The sequence below is a fragment of the Diuraphis noxia genome, unplaced genomic scaffold, assembly GCF_037042655.1.
Source record: "Diuraphis noxia isolate RWA-SAM2 unplaced genomic scaffold, SU_Dnox_SAM2 contig0001, whole genome shotgun sequence".
Lineage (NCBI taxonomy): Eukaryota > Metazoa > Arthropoda > Insecta > Hemiptera > Aphididae > Diuraphis > Diuraphis noxia.
This window is the reverse complement of record NW_028301711.1, coordinates 169,807-189,303: the sequence shown is the minus strand read 5'-3', so window position 1 is coordinate 189,303 and position 19,497 is coordinate 169,807. Positions and strand designations below refer to the sequence as shown.

Below are 19,497 nucleotides of genomic sequence, written 5' to 3'. Positions count from 1 at the left end.
GTATGATAAATTGAGGTTTTTATTAAAAAGTTGCTAAGTATTTGTTACTGTTGCATAAACGTAAATTTATGGTTTTAATAATTGAGTTGCAGTAAAAATCTCAACATCAGTTCCCCAAATAGTAAATACCTAGAAAAAAAATCAATTTTACACTATCCAAAATGATTTTAACAAATAAATATTTATAAATTATAAGTAATAATTATTTTTTGATAATTTTATTGAATTAATGTTGATATTGTATAATAAATCTTACCATCATCATCTATTTTATTTTTTTCTAAATAAATTCCCATTTTATCGTCCCTGCCGACGTATTGACTGATATCTATTTTAGTCTTAACCACCTAGAGTAATTTAAAACAAAATTGTACAAGCAAAAATGTTTATTGTTTCTGCTGGATCACTTAAAAAATGTCCTTTTCTTTTAAATTTCAGGACTTCAGTTAGGTTTAGTTTTAATTGTTTGCATTTAAGAATCTGCCATGGTTTTGCAATTGGATTAAATACTCGACGTTTATCTATTACTGAAAGCCTTGTACACACTACATCCTCATTATCGACCATTTTATTATTTATTTGTTTTTCAGTATCAGCTTTATCTTCATCAAATTCTGCTTCCGTTATTGTTGTTAGTCCATCACATTTTATTCTTCCAGCTTCTTTATTTAGCTCTTCGTATACTTCTTCGTGCAGGTCTTCATTAACTCCTTCATTCATTTTTTCATCGTTTTCCTTTATTAGTTTTTCTTCAACATTATTTATTAAGTCCACATCCTTAATACTAGAAGATTCTTTAAAATATTTTAAGTTATTTAGATGTTGTTTTTTCGCTAAAATTTTGTCCTTGGATTTTAATGTATAGTACCTCCTTTATTAATCGATACAATAGTATAAGGTCCTTCCCAAGGTACATATTTCCAACCTTCCTTTCGGTCATCTTTCCTTAAATTTCTTACTAATACTTTATCATTTTCTTCAAAATATAACCGGTGTTGTGCCGCTTTCCATATGACAGCCGTTGTCGTTTTTGAGCCTCATTAATATTTTTTTTTGCACGGTTTTCCATTACATTCCTCATATTTATCATTTTATTTAATGTTTTATCAAAATCATCTTGGTTAAATGCATTTTCTATTGAACCATTATCACATTTTTCTTCTTCGTTTTCCGAACTATTACCAGTATCATCAACATCAATTGGGAGTATAGCTTCAAGTTGGTATAGTATTTTAAATGGAGAATAACCTGTAGAGAAATTTTGTGCAGTAATAAAACTCCCTGTAAAATAGAAGGCCATTTATTTACATTGTTTTGCAGTACTTTGAGTAAACAATTTTTAATTGTTCGATTTTGACGTTCAACTAAGCCATTTGCCTGTGGATGGTATGCTGATGTAACTCTTTGTTGTATCCCAGTTAAGCGCGAAAGCTCATCATTTAACGAATTTAAAAATTCTCGTCCTTGATCGTTAATTTGAATTATGGGACATCCATGTCGACAAATGATATCATCATAATAGAAATCTCACTACCGAAACCACAGTTTTATAAAATAACGGCCTAGCTTCGGGCCATTTCAAAAAGTAGTCGATTGCCACTATTTTTTATGACATTCAAGTCCGTTCTCTATACTACTCTACTTATTACCATATATAATTTGAATATTTTGCCCTCATTCCTCATCCTTATAGGCTTATAAGCTATAATTACGCCCCTAAATATAACCTTAAATTATTTATAATATCATCACCTGTTTTGGAACTTTGATAGATTGTAATTCTGGAACAATTTTCAAAGTAACTGGATTCACTTTTTGGCAAGCTTCACATTCTTGAATAAAAGTACGAACATCATCAGCCATATGGGGCCAAAAGTATCTAAATATTGTGACATAACAAATAATTATTTCAAGAATACTATACTTATATCTTTCTTCTTCTTCTATCTTCTATATAATAAAATTAAGTGGCGGGATATTCGTGACCATTTTTCTCAAGAGATATTAGACTGATTCAATTTTTTTTTTTTCCAATACATTATTTTCGTCGAAAAGAAGAACGTGTCGTCAATTCTATTCGTGTCGGAACGCCACTGGTAGGTGTTAAAACGGGGATTATGAGATTTGTGATGGAAATTATATATATATTATATAAATTATTTATTGAACATTTGCCCTGGCCCCTGGGTTACTACATTGTTTTATAGGAATTATCGCTATATTGTTGGTTGAAAACATATTCTTATAGATCTGTTGTTATATATACTTATTTATGTTATATATAACACATGTTTATGTTATTATTATGGGAAAAATAAAAATTATTGGAAAATCTTCATATTATTCGATAAAAAACAAAAAGTACAAGAAACAAAACGACAGAGAAGTAGATGAATCTCAAGAAAATGTTGAAGATGGTACACTAATGTTTACAGTAGTGAACGAACCAGACAAAGAAAATCAAAGTTAGAACAATTTTTAATAATGAAAGCATTTTCATACAATCCAGAAACCGACTATGAATTCGAAAATAATATTCCAATTGGGTTAATGGATAATTAATGTACTTATTGTCAAGCATTTTAATACAAAAACGAACCAACTGGTTTATGTTGTGCAAATGGAAAAATTGAACTACCAATCCCAAGGAGTCCAGTTGAACCATTGTTATCATATTTAATAAGTAATACTTCTAGGAATAAATCAGCTGATAAATTAGAAAAAACTAAAGGTAACACGGAAGAAATCGTCAAAAACAAATTTGCCGATATCATTGGAAAAAATTCTGGATTTCAAACAATTAAAATTATCAGAGATATTTTAATTGGTTAACATAAACAAAGCTCTCTGGACATTGAATACACTCCTTCTTATATAGTGAACATGAATTACGCCCCGATCAAATCTGTTGACGTAAAACGGTCATTTAGTCAATATAAGAGTGTTCTCCGAACAAACCATCGCAATTTGTCATTTGCAAACCTTCAACAATATGTTGTTAAGCATTGTTATGTTAAAGAATAATACTATATAGTTTTATATACCTACATCGTTTGTATTACTTTCATTTATAAAATATTAATTTTTGTAATTTTCAATAATATCTACTAATAGGTTTTTTCGATATACATTTTAACTTTTTTTTACATATTTTAATATTTTTTTTACATATTTCGATAACAATAATTACATATATATGTATATATTTTGATTTTTTTATTATAATAAAATCCGTTCCCTAATTATAGCTAAGAACTCATTATAACTAAGAAATGATTTTTCTAACCTAATAATTTTGTTTTGAAATTTAAATTTTTCCGAAAAACTTGATAATTCATTGCTAACATTTCAAATAAATCACTTGATTTCCCACTTTAATCATAACATTTGATGAATATTTTATAATTATAATATACATATATCATACACTTATTAATTATTATCTGGTATACTCTGCCTATTATAGTACATGGTAAGTTGATTAAATTTTTAATAATTATTATATTTTACACGATTTACAATATGCATCATAAATATATTTAAAATTTAATCTTATGTTTATATAATATTCAACATAATTTAGATAAGAAGAGTAATTTTGTTTTTTAATTAAATACAATCAATTTCCCGGGTTTTTGAAACAAAAAAAACTGTTGGTTATAACCTGTTATAATTAAATATTAACCTTAAACTATGTGTTTGTAATTTATAATTCTATGCATGGCCAGATAATAGACATATAAGTTTGAAAATGTTATAACTAAAATCTCTATTTCAAATAAATCACTTGATTTTCCATTTTAATCATAACATTTGATGAATATTTTATAATTATAAAATATATTATACACTTATTAATAATTATCGGATATTCTCTGTCGACTATAGAACATCGTAAGTTGATTTAATTTGAATTAATTATTTAATTTTACACGTTTATAGCAAGAAGTGTAATTTTATTTTTAAAATATCTGCATTCAATTTTCCGAGATATTAAAAAAAAAAACTGTTAGTTATAATTTATTAGAATTAAATATAAATCTTAAACTACGTATTTATAATTTTTTAATTCTGTGCATGGCCTGATAGTAGATATACTAGTATGATAGTATTATATCTAAGAACTTGTGAGAATTCGGGCAATTTACCTACCGAAAACCACCCACGACAAAAGGGGAACACTTCTGTCATGACCTAGGAGCCGCACCGCGTGATGACCCGAAGGCCAAGTCGGCTCATAAGCTTTGATACACGCAACGGCAAATGAATGCCGAGGATTTATATTAGGGGAAAAAAATGTAAAATAAATAATATTAATAAAAAAATGTGACAGAATATAAGGTAATCATATAGTTATATTTTACACGGTTTTAAGAAAAGGGTGTGTTTTAAACAATATGAATAAAATAATATAAAATGAGGTACATGACAAGTGCAATTCAAAAATATATAATATTTGGCACATGGCAAAGTACATAAAATACAGGGAAAAAATATATAATATTTGGCACATGGCAAAGTGCATAAAATACAGGGAAAAAATATATAATATTTGGCACATGGCAAAGTGCACAAAATACAGGGAAAAATATATAAGATAATGCTACGGCTCCGACAAGCGGTTACCGGCACGGAATGATAATCATACGTCGGTATGACGCATTATACATTTAGATGTATTAAAGGAAACGACCCACGGCTCCGCAGGACGGTTACCGGGGCACCTCTGAGGAAAATCTGAGTATATAAAAAAACTAGGGTGATACATAATCAGAATGAAAAAAGGGGAATGTTGGGGGAACAATAATACTTGACGACGACTGCTTGTACTGAGTTGATGATGTTTGAGATGGCTTCGACCGCCTCGGGCCTATGACGTCACTTCAGGCCATCATGGTGGTATTCCGCCGATGGTGAAAACAAAAAACAAAAAGTTTGAGTCCGGGAGACGTGTTGCGAGAGTCAATGGCGTTGAGCAGAAACAAAAATCGAACACCGGAGATCGGTCATCGATGGTGGCGAAAAACAGACAGCTCGGTAGTATACGTCGGTGGATGGTCGTAGGCCGTTCCGGCGTCTTGATGTTCTTGGGTAGGGGGTTGGTCAGTGCGTCGCATCGGGAACTTTCGTATAATATTCATTAGTGGGGAAACAGGTTGCCCTGTCCGTATACGCCAGCGGCTACGACCGCGACGCCCGACAGCAACGGCGGAGCGCCTTCTGCGACATCGATGCGATGGTCACTGCATGTGGGGGAGGTCAGGGGACTAGTATTACATAACAGTGTTTTTGTCATTATAATATTTAATGAGCGCATGCATAATAATAGAGATTATGGAAATACTATGAGTTTAAGTATAATTAAAGGACGTGGACATATTATAAGATTATAATAATGATATTATGTAATATTCTAATAAAAAGCGTCAAAATTCTGTGACGTTACAAACTCTATTTCAAATTTAGTTCAAATTATTTTTCTACCCTAATTATTATGTTTCGAAACTTATATTCTACCGATAAACATGAAGATTCATTGTAAACATTTCAAATAATTCATTTGACTTTCCACTTTAATCATAACATTTGATGAAAATCTTATAACTAATAAATATATTATACACTTATTAATTATTATCGGATATTCTCTGTCTATTACCTATAGTGAAACGTAAGCTGATTTAAAATTATATAATTATTCAATTTTACACAATTTATAGTATGAATCTTAAATATATTTAAATATAATCTTTTGTTTATATAATAGTCAACATAATTTAGATAAGATGAGTGATTTTAATTGTTAAATAACTGCATTCAATTTTCCGAGTTAAAAAAAAAAAAAAATTGTTAGTTATAATCTATTAAAATTAAATATATTCCTTAAACTACGTGATTGTAATATTTAGTTCTATGTATGGCCTGATAGTAGAATAAGTATGAATATGTTATAAAAATGAAATCAACTTCAAATTAAGTTCAAATAATTTTTATACCCTAATTATTATGTTTCGTAATTTATATTCAACCGATAAACTTAAAAATTCAATGCAAACATTTCAAATAATTCATTTGACTTTCCACTTTAATCATAACATTTGATGAAAATCTTATAATTAATAAATATATCATACACTTATTAATTATTATCTGATAATATCTGTTTACTATAGCAAATAGTAAGATAAATTATTTTTTTAATAATAATATAATTTGAATCTAAATTATGTTTAAAGTTTAATCTTATGTTTATATAATATCCAACATAATTTCAATAAGTAGTGTGATTTTTTTTTTTAAATATCTGCATTCTAACAAAATACGAAAATACAGCCGTTAGTTACAATCTATTATAATTAAATTTTAATCTTAAACTACGTATTTATAATGTTTAATTCTATTCGTGCCCTGATAGTAGACATATAAGTGTGAATATGTTATAACTAAGAATTTTATTTCAAATTAAGTTTAATTATAAAATATATTAAACACTTATTAATTATTATCCGGTATTCTCTGTCTGTAATAGGTCATGGTAAGTTGATTTAATTTTAAATAATTAGTTAATTTTACACGATTTAATAGTAGTCATATAAGTATGGATATTTTATAACTAAGAGTTATATTTCAAATTAAGTTCAAATGATTTTTCTACCTAATTATTATGTTTCAAAATTTATATTCTACCGAAAAACTTGAAAATTCATCGCGAAAATTTCCAACAAATCACTTGATTTTCCGCTATAATTATAATATATGATGAATATTTTATAATTATAAAATATATTATACACTTATTAATTATTATCGGATATTTTCTGTCGATTATAGAACATCGTAAGTTGATTTATTTTTAATAATTATTATATTTTACACGATTTACAATATGCATCATAAATATATTTAAAATGTAATCTTGGGTTTATATAATATTCAACATAATTTAGATAAGAAGTGTAATTTTATTTTTTAATTAAATACAATCAATTTTCCGAGTTTTTATAACAAAAAAAACTGTTGGTTATAATCTGTTATAATTAAATATTAACCTTAAACTATGTGTTTGTAATTTATAATTCTATGCATGGCCAGATAGTTGACATATAAGTTTGAAAATGTTATAACTAAAATCTCTATTTCAAATAAATCACTTGATTTTCCATTTTAATCATAACATTTGATGAATATTTTATAATTTTAAAATATATTATACACTTATTAATTATTATCGGATATTCTCTGTCGATTATAGAACAACTTAAGTTGATTTAATTTGAATTAATTATTTAATTTTACACGTTTATAGCAAGAAGTGTAATTTTATTTTTAAAATGTCTGCATTCAATTTTCCGAGATATTAAAAAAAAAAAAACTGTTAGTTATAATTTATTAGAATTAAATAAAAATCTTAAACTACGAATTTATAATTTTTTAATTCTGTGCATGGCCTGATAGTAGATAAACTAGTATGAATATGTTATATCTAAGAACTCTATTTCAAATTTAGTTCAAATTATTTTTCTACCCTAATTATTATGTTTCGAAATTTATATTCTACCGATAAACTTGAAGATTCATTGTAAACATTTCAAATAATTCATTTGACTTTCCACTTTAATCATAACATTTGATGAAAATCTTATAATTAAGAAATATATTATACACTTATTAATTATTATCCGGTATTCTATGTCTGTAATAGGTCATGGTAAGTTGATTTAATTTTAAATAATTAGTTAATTTTACACGATTTAGTAGTAGTCATATAAGTATGGATATTTTATAACTAAGAGTTATATTTCAAATTAAGTTCAAATGATTTTTCTACCCTAATTATTATGTTTCAAAATTTATATTCTACCGAAAAACTTGAAAATTCATCGCAAACATTTCCAACAAATTACTTGATTTTCCACTATAATTATAACATTTGATGAATATTTTATAATTATAATATATATTATACACTTATTAATTATTATCTGATAATATCTGTTTATTATAGAGTAGTATAAAATAGAGAATTCAATCACAAGATCCTCATCCTCCTCCTCATCCTCATCCTCCTCCTCATCATACGCCACCACCACCACCACCACCACCTCTCCTACTCACCGCCCGGCCATAGGTGCCGCCGTCCCACCACCACCACACCACCATATCCCCACCATCACCACCACCACCACCTCTCCTACTCACCGCCCGGCCATAGTTGCCGCCGTCCCACCACCACCACCCGCCCGGCCATAGGTGCCGCAACCGGTACACCGCTCCTCATCCTCATCATAAACCACCACCGCCACCTCTCCTACTCACCGCCCGGCCTTAGGTGCCGCCGTCCCACCACCACCACCACCCACCCGGTCATAGGTGCCGCAACCGGTACACCACTCTCCGCCCCACCACAACATCCAACTACTCGACGCCGCCGCCGCCGCCGTTGTGACGTATAATATTATTATTATCAGTGGAAATAATGCAAAAATTTATTTCGATTGTCCAGGACTCGACCTCGAATCTCTTGCCTCACAGACGACTGCTATAATACCACTGGTCCACCAGACCAATTATGTGCATATTATTTTAGCCATTTAAGTGAAGTATATTTAATTATAGGTACGCTATCACATTCCTGCGAGCAGTTCTATACACTAAACAGATATCACTTAACACATTACTGTGAACAAAATACCGTGAACTTAATATTATACAGTTTACGAGTAGGTACTATCTGTAATTTAATATTACATGAATATAACACAGCGGTTACTAGTCCGATCTTTGGGTACTAACTGTTATATTTTCTAGTAATGTACATCTATATACGCATACTCATCAGACTTATAATACCTTTATACCTATATTGTTCCACGCACACGCGCGCGCGCGCGCGCGCGCGCGCACACACACACACACACACACACACACACACACACACACACACACACACACACACACACACACACACACACACACACACACACACACACACACACACACACACACACACACACACACACACACACACACACACACACACACACATTATCATGTGCATTATAAGACATTATATTTACTACTTATTATATATACTAGTATACCGGCCATAGATGCCACTACTGGAACCACAGCCACCGCCACCACCGCCACCACATCCCACCGCTTCCCGCCCACCAATAGGTGCCGCCGTCGGTACACCGCTCCCCGCCCCGCCTCCACATCCCACCGCCACCACATCCCACCGCTCCCTGCCCAGCCATAGGTGCCGCCGTCGGACGTGACGTGTGATATATGGAAATAATGCAAAAATTTATTTCGATCGTCCGGGATTCGAATTGCCACGGTATACATATATAAAACACTCATATTAGGTATACTTGATATAGTCTCCCACTACAGAACCGTTTCCCCACTATAAGTTATTATCCTCACCATACTCGAAACAATTAGTTAATAATTCAGTGTATGGACATTCAGTCTTAGTTTTGTTTTAACAGTGTCAAGTCGCGAGTTTTATAACAGTGTTATTATGGGTGGATCAATCAGTGAAATGAATCGGATGTACAAATATGTTGCGCCTACATCTCCGACTGAACTTATCGATTGCACTAATTTTACAATCGATTTTGAAAACCGTAAATTTTTAAACGTTGGTTTCGATTCAAAAGATGAGTTCAATATCGTCGTGCAAATAATTACACCGTCGCGCTATGTAAATATTTCTTCAGACTTCTTGAGGCGTATTTACTCAGTGATGGGCCATGTTTTATCTTACATTCTGGATACTACTGTACGTTATAAAAAAATTATTTTTTTGGAAGATGAATTTGTATTGCTCACGAGTATGGTATATAAGGGAGAGCATGTTTTGGTCATGGAGTCTAAAAAAATAGACGGATGTAGATTGTAGAACTATATTAAATCGAAGAGATCTTATGACAATTCAAGATTTAGAGAGCACAATTCTTGAAACCATAACAATGAAAATCGCCATCACACGACCTATTATTTTAAATCAAATCGATCAAATAACCGACTACCTTAAAACCGATTTTAATGTTGATAAATCAGCGATACTTGAAGAAGTAGTTTCAATAACAAAAGGAATTCATGCCGAATTAATCACAAGCCATATACCGAAAAACAAACAGAGTTTCATACATCAGATAAAATTACTCGCAACTGAACAGCTGGCAATCAAATGGATGGAAAAGCTGAATAACTCTATTAATGTATGAAAATTTATTTAAATATTTCGATAGTTAAAATTTTCGTATCATGATTACTTATTTTTATTACAGAATAAAACGGAAGCTTTTAACGTTGACATATCACCACCAAGATACTCAATTTTGTCACCGTCGATTATACATGACGAAAACGATTTATCACAGTCACGGGTAATTTAAAAATTAAAAAAAAATATTTTTCTCGAGTTAACCGTTATTTTATTTTTAGGGTGCTGACGAGGACAGGGGGTTTCGAGAATACTTTTCAACACGTTCGAGTTTACCAACGAGGGCACCAATTCGGAAAATCAAACCTATGGTAATACACACATTATTTACTTGATAAACGGATATTGATAAATTTTTATTACAGGCTGTTGACGAGAACGATGGGCCGACTTACTTTAACAGATTTTCACCATCCCCACCATCTTTGTTTGACTAAACAGACGGCAAGTCTCAATCAACTCAGAGGAATACGAAATTAATTTTTTATTTAATAATATCTTATTAATGATGATAATAAATATTCTTTATATCATAACATGTGTGTTATTCATTTCGTTATACCTATCCCCACCATAAAGGATAGAGTAGGGATTAATCCCCGCTCCACACGGCAGCACTGCATAAAACGTATGACACGAGCATAGGACAAGTCAGTCGTAACCCGCTCTTCAAGAAGTGACAATTTTGTGCGTTTGATCCATCATAATGGCTAGTCAACTTATCGACTGTTCGACTTTTTTCGTGGACGATAATATTTTTATAAATATAGGTCTAGATCCGGATTTCTTGTTAAATTGTGTTGTATGTATTACAAGTAACATGCAATGTGTAAAAATGAGTGTGGACTTATATGAGTCCCAATTTCTGAACGCACACGAGAGTTGTTTACGAGAGTCTAATACTTTTAATAGTTTTATTTTTTCTTTGTCACTCACCCTGATAACCGGCATCTTCCAAATAATTTTACTCAGCTCAATCACTACTTTTTTGAGTTTTTCTTTATTGTCATTCGCAGTGGTCTCGGAAACGTACAACGCATCAGAGTCCGTAGACGATCTGTTTAAAATGATTTGTTGGTTGCAGTTGAGTAGTATTTTTTTATAATCTTCACAAAATCCTAACAAGTGTTTGAGCGGGATACAACCAGCAAATTTGTTATTTAACGTGAAATTTTTATTTTCACTGACATTCATTTCTACGTCCCAAGCAGCATTTTTTAGATTGTTCAATTCATTCGGTGTGTGTGAGCAAAACCCTTTAAGACTCGATGATATTCCAGGAGATTTTAATTTTTGTATTTCAACACCGTTAATTTCATACCGGATTTCAGAAAACAAAAACGCCAAACCATTATTTGTAAAATTAATTTCGTTCGCATTAATTTCGTTCGCATGTGATGCAATATCTGCCGGTATATTTAATTTACCTTCAATATAGAGATAGCTCTCGCAGGGGAGAGTGTAAGCGTCCATATTTTGAATGGATATTCTAATTTCGTCGTTATTGGATAAAGCTGTTGAAGAATAGGGGAGGAAAGAGTGGTACTGCATTTGAGTTATTTTGCATTCATCTTCATATCCGCCGGCCACGTCCAAATACATGTCATCCATGATTATAGAACTTTTAAAGACCGTAGAAATGATAGATTGTTCTTTGTTAGTTTCTTTACAATCGGCGTACGTCTCGACGTATTAATCTTGTTAGTAGAACTGTAGCGACTCTTGATAGCATTTCTTTTTATATAGCTGTTGAACTTAATAGCCATTTTAATGTTTAATTTGTATACGAACTGTGATTGGCTCCCCTCTTAAATTGATCAAATTATTATCTTGATCTCTTAGTACTATATTCACTTTACTTATAGACGAAGAATTAAGCCGGTAGAAAACTAAATGTTTTGGGACTTCTATGATTTTATGTCCAGGCGGCGAAGAAGGGAAAAACTCGTGTATAGTCTGGCTCGGTATACCATTACTGAATGAACCAGAAATTAGATTGCAATCTATTTTTATACAGTTAACTTTCATTATGTTGACTATCCGTTCAGATTCGTGTAGTGTCTTGGCAGAATAAACTTTATTCTCAAACCCTAATATTTTCGATATATTATGTTCAATAGTGAAATCAACATCATGACTACACGTCATCGAGCATTTCAATGTGCTTCCATCGGCCTTGAGTTGAAACAAAGTAACATGATTCGGTAATAGTTTTTGAATCATCGACTCCAAGTTAATTATTTCGTACGATCCCGTAGGTATAGTCACAGTCACACATTTTCCGAGTGAATCGTGAAAACCTATTGTATTGCAATCCGGTTCTACGTTTGGTATAGAATTATGTGTTTGCAGGCTTAAAAGACACAGCTGAGAGGTATTTTGTACTTCTAACGGCGGGAAAATATCACAAGACATTTCGCTGGAATTACCGTTTAATGTTATCGTGTACATGATAAAAATTTCAAACACAAATGACCACAATTATATGTGTTATAACGTTGATGCCTAGTGTAATTATATTGTATTTTACATCCGCTGAGGTACGATTGTAGTTCCAGTGGTGGTGATAGATTTCCAAAACTGTCGTAATATTCTACTTGTTTTCCGATTTTCTTATACGCTACCCAATGAGTTCCGGTACTTTTTTCAACGTCCAAATTGATAACAGCCGATTCTTTATGCTTAGGACGTTTAGGTAACCTATCTCTGGAAAACACTCCGATGAAATGAGGTATTTTCATTAAGTGCGCGTGTTTTATAATTTCATAATCGTACAAAGCTCTTTTGGGTAACGTAGTAATTAGTTTTTTTTCCTTTTTACGGTTTTCTTCACAGATTTATGGACTCCCTTTCTTTTATACGAACTACCTCCTTGTGAAGAGAGATATAGTCCTTTACCTTTCTCGATCTTATACGAGCCACCTTTATTAGGGGCGAGGTATAAACCTCTGCCCAAATGTGTAGGTTCATTTCTATTGAATTCGCTAACGGTCTTTACGACGTTAGCAATACCCCCCGTCAGCGCTCCGAGTGCGGATAAACCGGCAAAAATTGGTATCAGTGGTAACATTCCTCCAGTTTTCGGTAAAGGTATAACACGAGGTACCCGAGCTTTCTTGCTGTTTTTAAGAAATATTTTTTTAGCTGCCACAAAACATTTTTTTGTTAATTTCATCATGTTTTTTTCTTTCATATTTTTTTTAAATACATTTTTAGCTGCCTTGACTGCTGCGTTGAATCCACATCCAGCACTCATTTTTCGTTTTGCCTTCATGCCAGTAGTGACCAACCACGCTGCTGCCTTTTCTTTTAAATAAGAGTCTTTTGACTTGAATCTATTCCAAGCCTGGTTTTCTAATATATAATCTGCTTTTTGACGATCAGTCAAAGAGTTGCTGTGATCATAAGCGATATCGTGTTCTTTACACAACGAGTCTAGGGGGTTGATACCTTTATCGCCGCGATCTAATCGTTTTTTCAATTTTGTACCTGGGCCGCAGTACTGATAACCTAAAATTATGAGTCGATTATATTGAATGTTATGTGTGTTGTATGGTTTATAATTACCCGGTAAATGAAGTTCAAATGGTAATTTGTTTATAAGAGTGTTCACGATACCTCCGCCTTTATTCTTGTTGTTTCTTCGAACGGGTGACATCGTGTAATGATTAGATTACAGAGATTACCCAAGTATTTATAATGAAGTTTGTAGATCAAGAAATAAAACTCACAGTGGAAAATGTCGGCCCGCCTACGAGTCTCCAATCGAGGCATGGGAAGCTTTTACCGAATACTTGTCGTGCTTTAGTTGTCGGGCCTTCCGGATGCGGCAAGACAAATTTGATTTATGCTTTATTGACTAACATCAATGGTATACGTTTTCACAACGTTTATATATATTCGAAAACACTCGATCAACCTAAATATAAAATGCTTTGTGAAATTTTAAAAGATGTAGAGGGCGTTCAGTTATTCACTTTTCACGAAAACGACGAGGTTATCCCACCAGAAAAAGCATTACCAGATTCTGTTTTTATATTTGACGATATTTTATGTGAAAATCAAAATATCGTACGTTCTTACTACACGCGTTGTAGACACAACAATATCGACGTGTTCTATCTAGCACAATCATTCGCTCGCATACCCAAACAACTTATTCGAGATAATAGCAACATGATTATATTATTCAAGCAAGACGAGACTAATTTAAAACACGTTTATATGGAACACTGTTCGGGTGATATGAACTATTCTGAATTTAAAGAGTTTTGTACTTTGTGTTGGAGTAGGGGGAGATTTAATTTCGTCGTGATAAGTAAAGACTGTGAACGTGACAACGGACGGTATCGACACGGTTTCGACACATTTGTCGTTGTATAAAACAATGTAGTTCATTCTCAACCATGGAAGACAGAAGTGCAGTGTTGAACGAATTAGTTATTGCCAAGAAAAACATTAAACGTAAATTTGAAGCATTGAAAAGAGGTGAAGCTGATATTCAATCTTATGTAACGCAAACATTTAAACCAATAATCGAACCGTTGAACAAATTACAAAATTCCGAAGCCGGTAATAATGAAATTATAGCTGAAGGTACCCCATATATAGCATCCGATAGCCAGTCTGAAATTTTTCGTACATTAGAAGAAGAGGAAAAAGATAAAATATATGGTCCAAAAAAATATTCTAATGGAAAAAGCAAGTTAGGTCAAGAAGAAGTAAAATTCAAAAACAACGCAATAATTATCAAAGATACGTCTTATCAGCTAACGCCTGGACTTGTTGAGTTATTATGTTTCAGATATCCAATGCAATATACTGATAATGATTTAAAAACATATAAAGAAATACTAATACAAACTTCAGCACATTTGACACAGGACGGTGCAAAAATTAAGAAAGGTGGTACAAAATATACACAAATTATTCGCAAGCTATTTCCATCGGGAATGGGTGTGAAATTACAAACACATAATTTAGTATATTGGAATGACCCAAATGAGCTGGTTGATAGGTTGCGACTTCTTTTAGCCTCTCAATCTGCTGGAAACACTGGGGTTTCAAACGAAATATTATCTATTTTTGAAGAACTGTACGAATCTGGTATAACAAGGAAAATACCAAATGTATAAACGCAACATAGCTATCGAACTTCACAGACCGGCTAGGAAAAATTATACGAGGCGAAGAGTAAATGTGTATGGAAAAAACGATTTGTGGCAGGCTGACTTGGTCGAGATGATTCCACTTTCAAAGAAAAACAAAGGATATAATTATATTCTCTGTGTGATTGATTGTTTTACGAAATTCGCCTGGGCCGTACCATTGAAAACAAAAACAGGGTGTGAAGTGACCAAAGCCATGTCTACAATACTTGTAGATAGGTCGCCCAAACTGTTGCAGGTAGATAATGGCAAAGAATTTTATAATTCAAAGTTTGACATGTTAATGACTAAGCATAATATAAAAAAGTATAGCACATATTCCACGACAAAAGCCTGTTTTGTGGAAAGGTTTAATCGAACTTTAAAAACAAACATGTATAGAGAATTTACTGCTCTGGGTTCACAAGAATGGATATCAATTTTACCTGACCTAATCAATAATTACAACAATGCGAAACACAGAACGATTGGGATGACACCATTGCAGGCAGACGAAAATCCTTCACTAGTTACTTTGAAACAACGTACAATCACTAATAGAAAAGTAAAATTTCATGTCGGCGATAAAGTTCGAATAAGCATTCACAAAGGAGTTTTCACAAAAGGGTATTTACCCAATTGGTCAACAGAAATATTTACAATAGTAAAAATAAATAAAACAATACCACCAACTTATCAGTTACACGATTATAATGATGGTCCAATAGCCGGCTGTTTTTACACCGAAGAATTATCTAAAACCAATTATCCAAATGATTATTTAATCGAAAAAATTGTGCGTAAGAGGGGGAATCAGATATATGTCGAGTGGGTGGGATTTGACAATTCCCATAATTCATGGATACATAAGGACGATGTTAAAAAATAGTTTCAGTGGTTGTTCAGAAGTCAATCCGTTCGGTACAACAAATTATTATAAAAACTAATTCATCTAAAAATATGTCGTCGGCTATCTTGGACGTTCAGTGCATTCTCGGAGTCAACAACAAGTACTTTATCAAAGAAATGTCTATAGTAGATACTGAAACATGGTCCAACCAACACTGGATATTTAAACATACATCTTTAAAACAAGATGCAAAAAGTCGAAGCGTAAACAGTTGGCTGAAGCGTTTATATCACGGTTTAACGTTGGAATATGGTGATGTAGAGTATGGAGAAATACAGAAAATATTTCAATCGTTAAAATTCGATAGAATTCACGTTAAGGGCTCTCAAAAACAACAGATTATCAGCGAGTTTATGCCACATGCCACAGTATTCAACTTTGAAAATTTGGAATGTCCACGGCTTTGTCAATTGAACGGAGAAACACTACCATGCTGTATTTTTCATAAGGATTTCAATCCAAAACAATGTACATTGTATAAAGTATTTGCATTAAAAAAATGGTATGTTAATAATGTTTAAGATTATAACTTTTTTCTATCATGTATAAATTAAATGATTAAATTAAATTCAGTTTCAATCGATTTACATTATATACAGTTTATATATATATAGATTAAATTATTTTTTTACATAATATACAGTTTTAATTGATTTATATATAGTTTACATTATATACAATTTTAAAAAATAAAAAGTATTTTTACTACAATTATATGCATAAAATTTAATATCAAATCTCATCCATCCGTACTCCTAAGTGTTCATCTGTTTCAGCCTCCCTATAAACATTTTTTTAAATAAAATAACTATAAACAATATTTTTTATTATAACTTACTTAATACGATAGTGACCATGGGCCAGTGTATGTACTTTATCCTCAAGTATAACTCTCTTGTCGTCAAAGCTTTTATACGTTAGTTTGCTTGATTTAATTGTTTTCAATTTATGTTTGAACGAGCGGATAGAGACATTATCTGTCTTTACCTTCAAGCTTTTATCACCAAACAGACATCGATAATGATCATTAAAGTTCATATGGTTCTTTACTACATGTCTTCGAATTCCTTTAGCCTTGATCTTCTCCTTTTCATTGATCTTATACGCGTAAGACTTTGCGCGCAGTGCACAAAACTCTGTCATAACCGCGCCCTTTGTCTCATCAGAAAACAGTCCAGGAATTTTTTTTCGTTCGGCAATATGGCATGGATGGTCTATCGGTAAATCCGAAGTATCCATCCGGTCAAGTAAGAAGGAATTATTCATTAAGTCTTCATAAAAATCATCGGTTTGAACATAGTATACCAGTGAATCTAAAATAACACAAATTAATATGCATGAACACGATATTACTTTAAAAATATTCACCTGTATCCGTATACATGAGCTCAATCTTATCACCATAATGTGCCTGCATTACGCTATAATGATAATCATACATTAAGGTCTTGGAAATTTCCAACACTGCAAAACCTGTTTAAAATTATACATATTAAAATATAGTTATTGATACTAAATTAAAAGTGTTTATTACCTATATAAATAGGCTTGCAAAATTCAATAATTTTATTCTCTAGCGAGACAGCGTTCAAGTTTTCGGAATACGTGGTGCAATATTTAAACGTCGATCGATTTATTAATTTCTGCAAACGGCGTTCACTAGACACAAGCTTTATATTTAAATGCTTACGTACGTTTTCCATCGTTTTTCCTAGATGATAGCAAAAAGAAAATTAATAAAAATAGTTAGAATTAGAATTTTATAATAAAATACCAAACACAGCATTGTTCAAAAGTTTAAAGAAATCCTTCTCAAAATCATTCTTAGCGTTCTTTCTCATTTCAGTATTTAAAGCTATATACATCTCAAGCCATGGCGATTGCTTGAATTGAACTACTCTATGCACCTGGAATATATAAAAGTTAAACGTTTATAATATAATATAAAATTGAAATACGCAGTTTACTTTTTCAACTATGAGACCATTGCTTAAGGCTTGCTGGAGATTACGATAGTGAACAATATAATTTTTCTTAGGTTCGAATGTGGCCATGAGTTTGCGAACTTTTGAACCTGGTGGTATGCTATTTTGCGGAAGAAATGGCAAGTCATTATGTTTATCGTGCAGTTCTTTTGGATAAACAATATCAACCTCGTACATCCGCCCTATGGGAGAATTCTCGGTCAAATCGTTTAATCCGTCGAGTGATGGTTTAACCCACTTGAAGTCGCCATAAGGCATGAATCTGCTCATTGCCCAGCCATAAAGATTGTTACCTAAAGTTTAAAAAGTGTATTTAACTGAATAATTATTATTTATAAATAAACTTACAGTCCTGATAAACAAGCCATGATTTGGGGTCTGATGGGTTATAAACTGGTGTTTTTTCATTATTTGGTCTTGCATACCGCATGCTGGCTTGTGTAAGTCCACCTCGAATACCTATAAAAAACGTAATTATATTTTATGTATATAGAAATAACACAAGTCCAATATACTAACCATTATCAAACATGAGAAGCATGTCATAATCTGTTAGTAAATCCAGTTTTATCGCTGTGTATTTCAACATGGCATCAAAGGAAAATGCTGGAGCTGTATAGTAGTACGCTGGGTCTAAACAGTAAGTGTTTAAGCATAGATCTCGAAAATTTTCAAAAACGTCAGCCAGAAGCAAAACATCAATTTTTAAATATAAATCTGAATACTCGCCCAGCGTTTGACAATTGAAATGGTTCCAGACCTTTGTTGCAAACTGATATTCAGTATCTTCAACGTGTTCTTCTGACAGAACGCTATAAAAATCTTCTATTGGTGGTAAAGAGGTTTGTTCGAGCTTAGACCAATCATCAGTAAAGTCGTAAGGATAGACACCTTTACGGGTTACCAGTGGCATATCGTTATTGGAAAAATGTTTTTCGGTTTCTCGGAATTTCTTCAAGTCTGGTTTAACCAGGTTTGTGGCTAGAGTAGACAAACGCGTGGCCATGAATCTAAATGTATCAACGAACCGGATACTGAATTTATTACTGATATATTTGGAAAACGAAATAAACTTTTCTTCGCTGTTGGGGATTACATTTATTCTATTCGAATTATAATCAAGTTCTGTAATTATGAAGTGCGCATCGTAGTTGGAGAGGTTGTGGAGAAAAACTGGTACGTACTTTGGTCGTACAAGGCTTAAATTACATTTATTGC

General features: G+C 32.2%; 2 protein-coding genes and 1 pseudogene across 4 annotated transcripts; 1 reads left to right on the top strand and 2 right to left on the bottom strand.

Annotated features, from left to right (window-relative positions):
- The first annotated feature begins 9,489 nt into the window (after positions 1 to 9,489).
- LOC149059096 (uncharacterized) lies at positions 9,490 to 10,773 on the top strand (annotated as a pseudogene).
- Positions 10,774 to 10,951: 178 nt separating this feature from the next.
- On the bottom strand, positions 10,952 to 11,848 carry LOC149059095 (uncharacterized). Its single transcript, XM_089222572.1, has one exon. The coding sequence runs from the start codon at positions 11,846 to 11,848 to the stop codon at positions 10,952 to 10,954; it is 897 nt and encodes a 298-aa protein (XP_089078698.1).
- A 5,105-nt stretch (positions 11,849 to 16,953) lies between these two features.
- On the bottom strand, positions 16,954 to 18,689 carry LOC149059094 (uncharacterized). Of its 3 annotated transcripts, none has more exons than XM_089215881.1 (7): positions 18,628 to 18,689; positions 18,262 to 18,572; positions 18,069 to 18,201; positions 17,829 to 18,005; positions 17,663 to 17,767; positions 17,133 to 17,607; positions 16,954 to 17,075 (listed from the first exon to the last, which is right to left on the bottom strand). In XM_089215881.1, exons 2-7 carry the CDS (start codon positions 18,547 to 18,549, stop codon positions 17,027 to 17,029), a joined length of 1,227 nt encoding a protein of 408 aa, XP_089072007.1. In that variant the 5' UTR covers positions 18,550 to 18,572; positions 18,628 to 18,689; the 3' UTR covers positions 16,954 to 17,026. The 3 variants fall into 3 exon arrangements, with proteins under 3 accessions (XP_089072007.1, XP_089072008.1, XP_089072009.1); XM_089215882.1 differs by having other exon boundaries at positions 17,663 to 17,758; XM_089215883.1 differs by lacking the exon at positions 16,954 to 17,075 and having other exon boundaries at positions 17,129 to 17,607.
- Between the last annotated feature and the right edge of the window lie 808 nt (positions 18,690 to 19,497).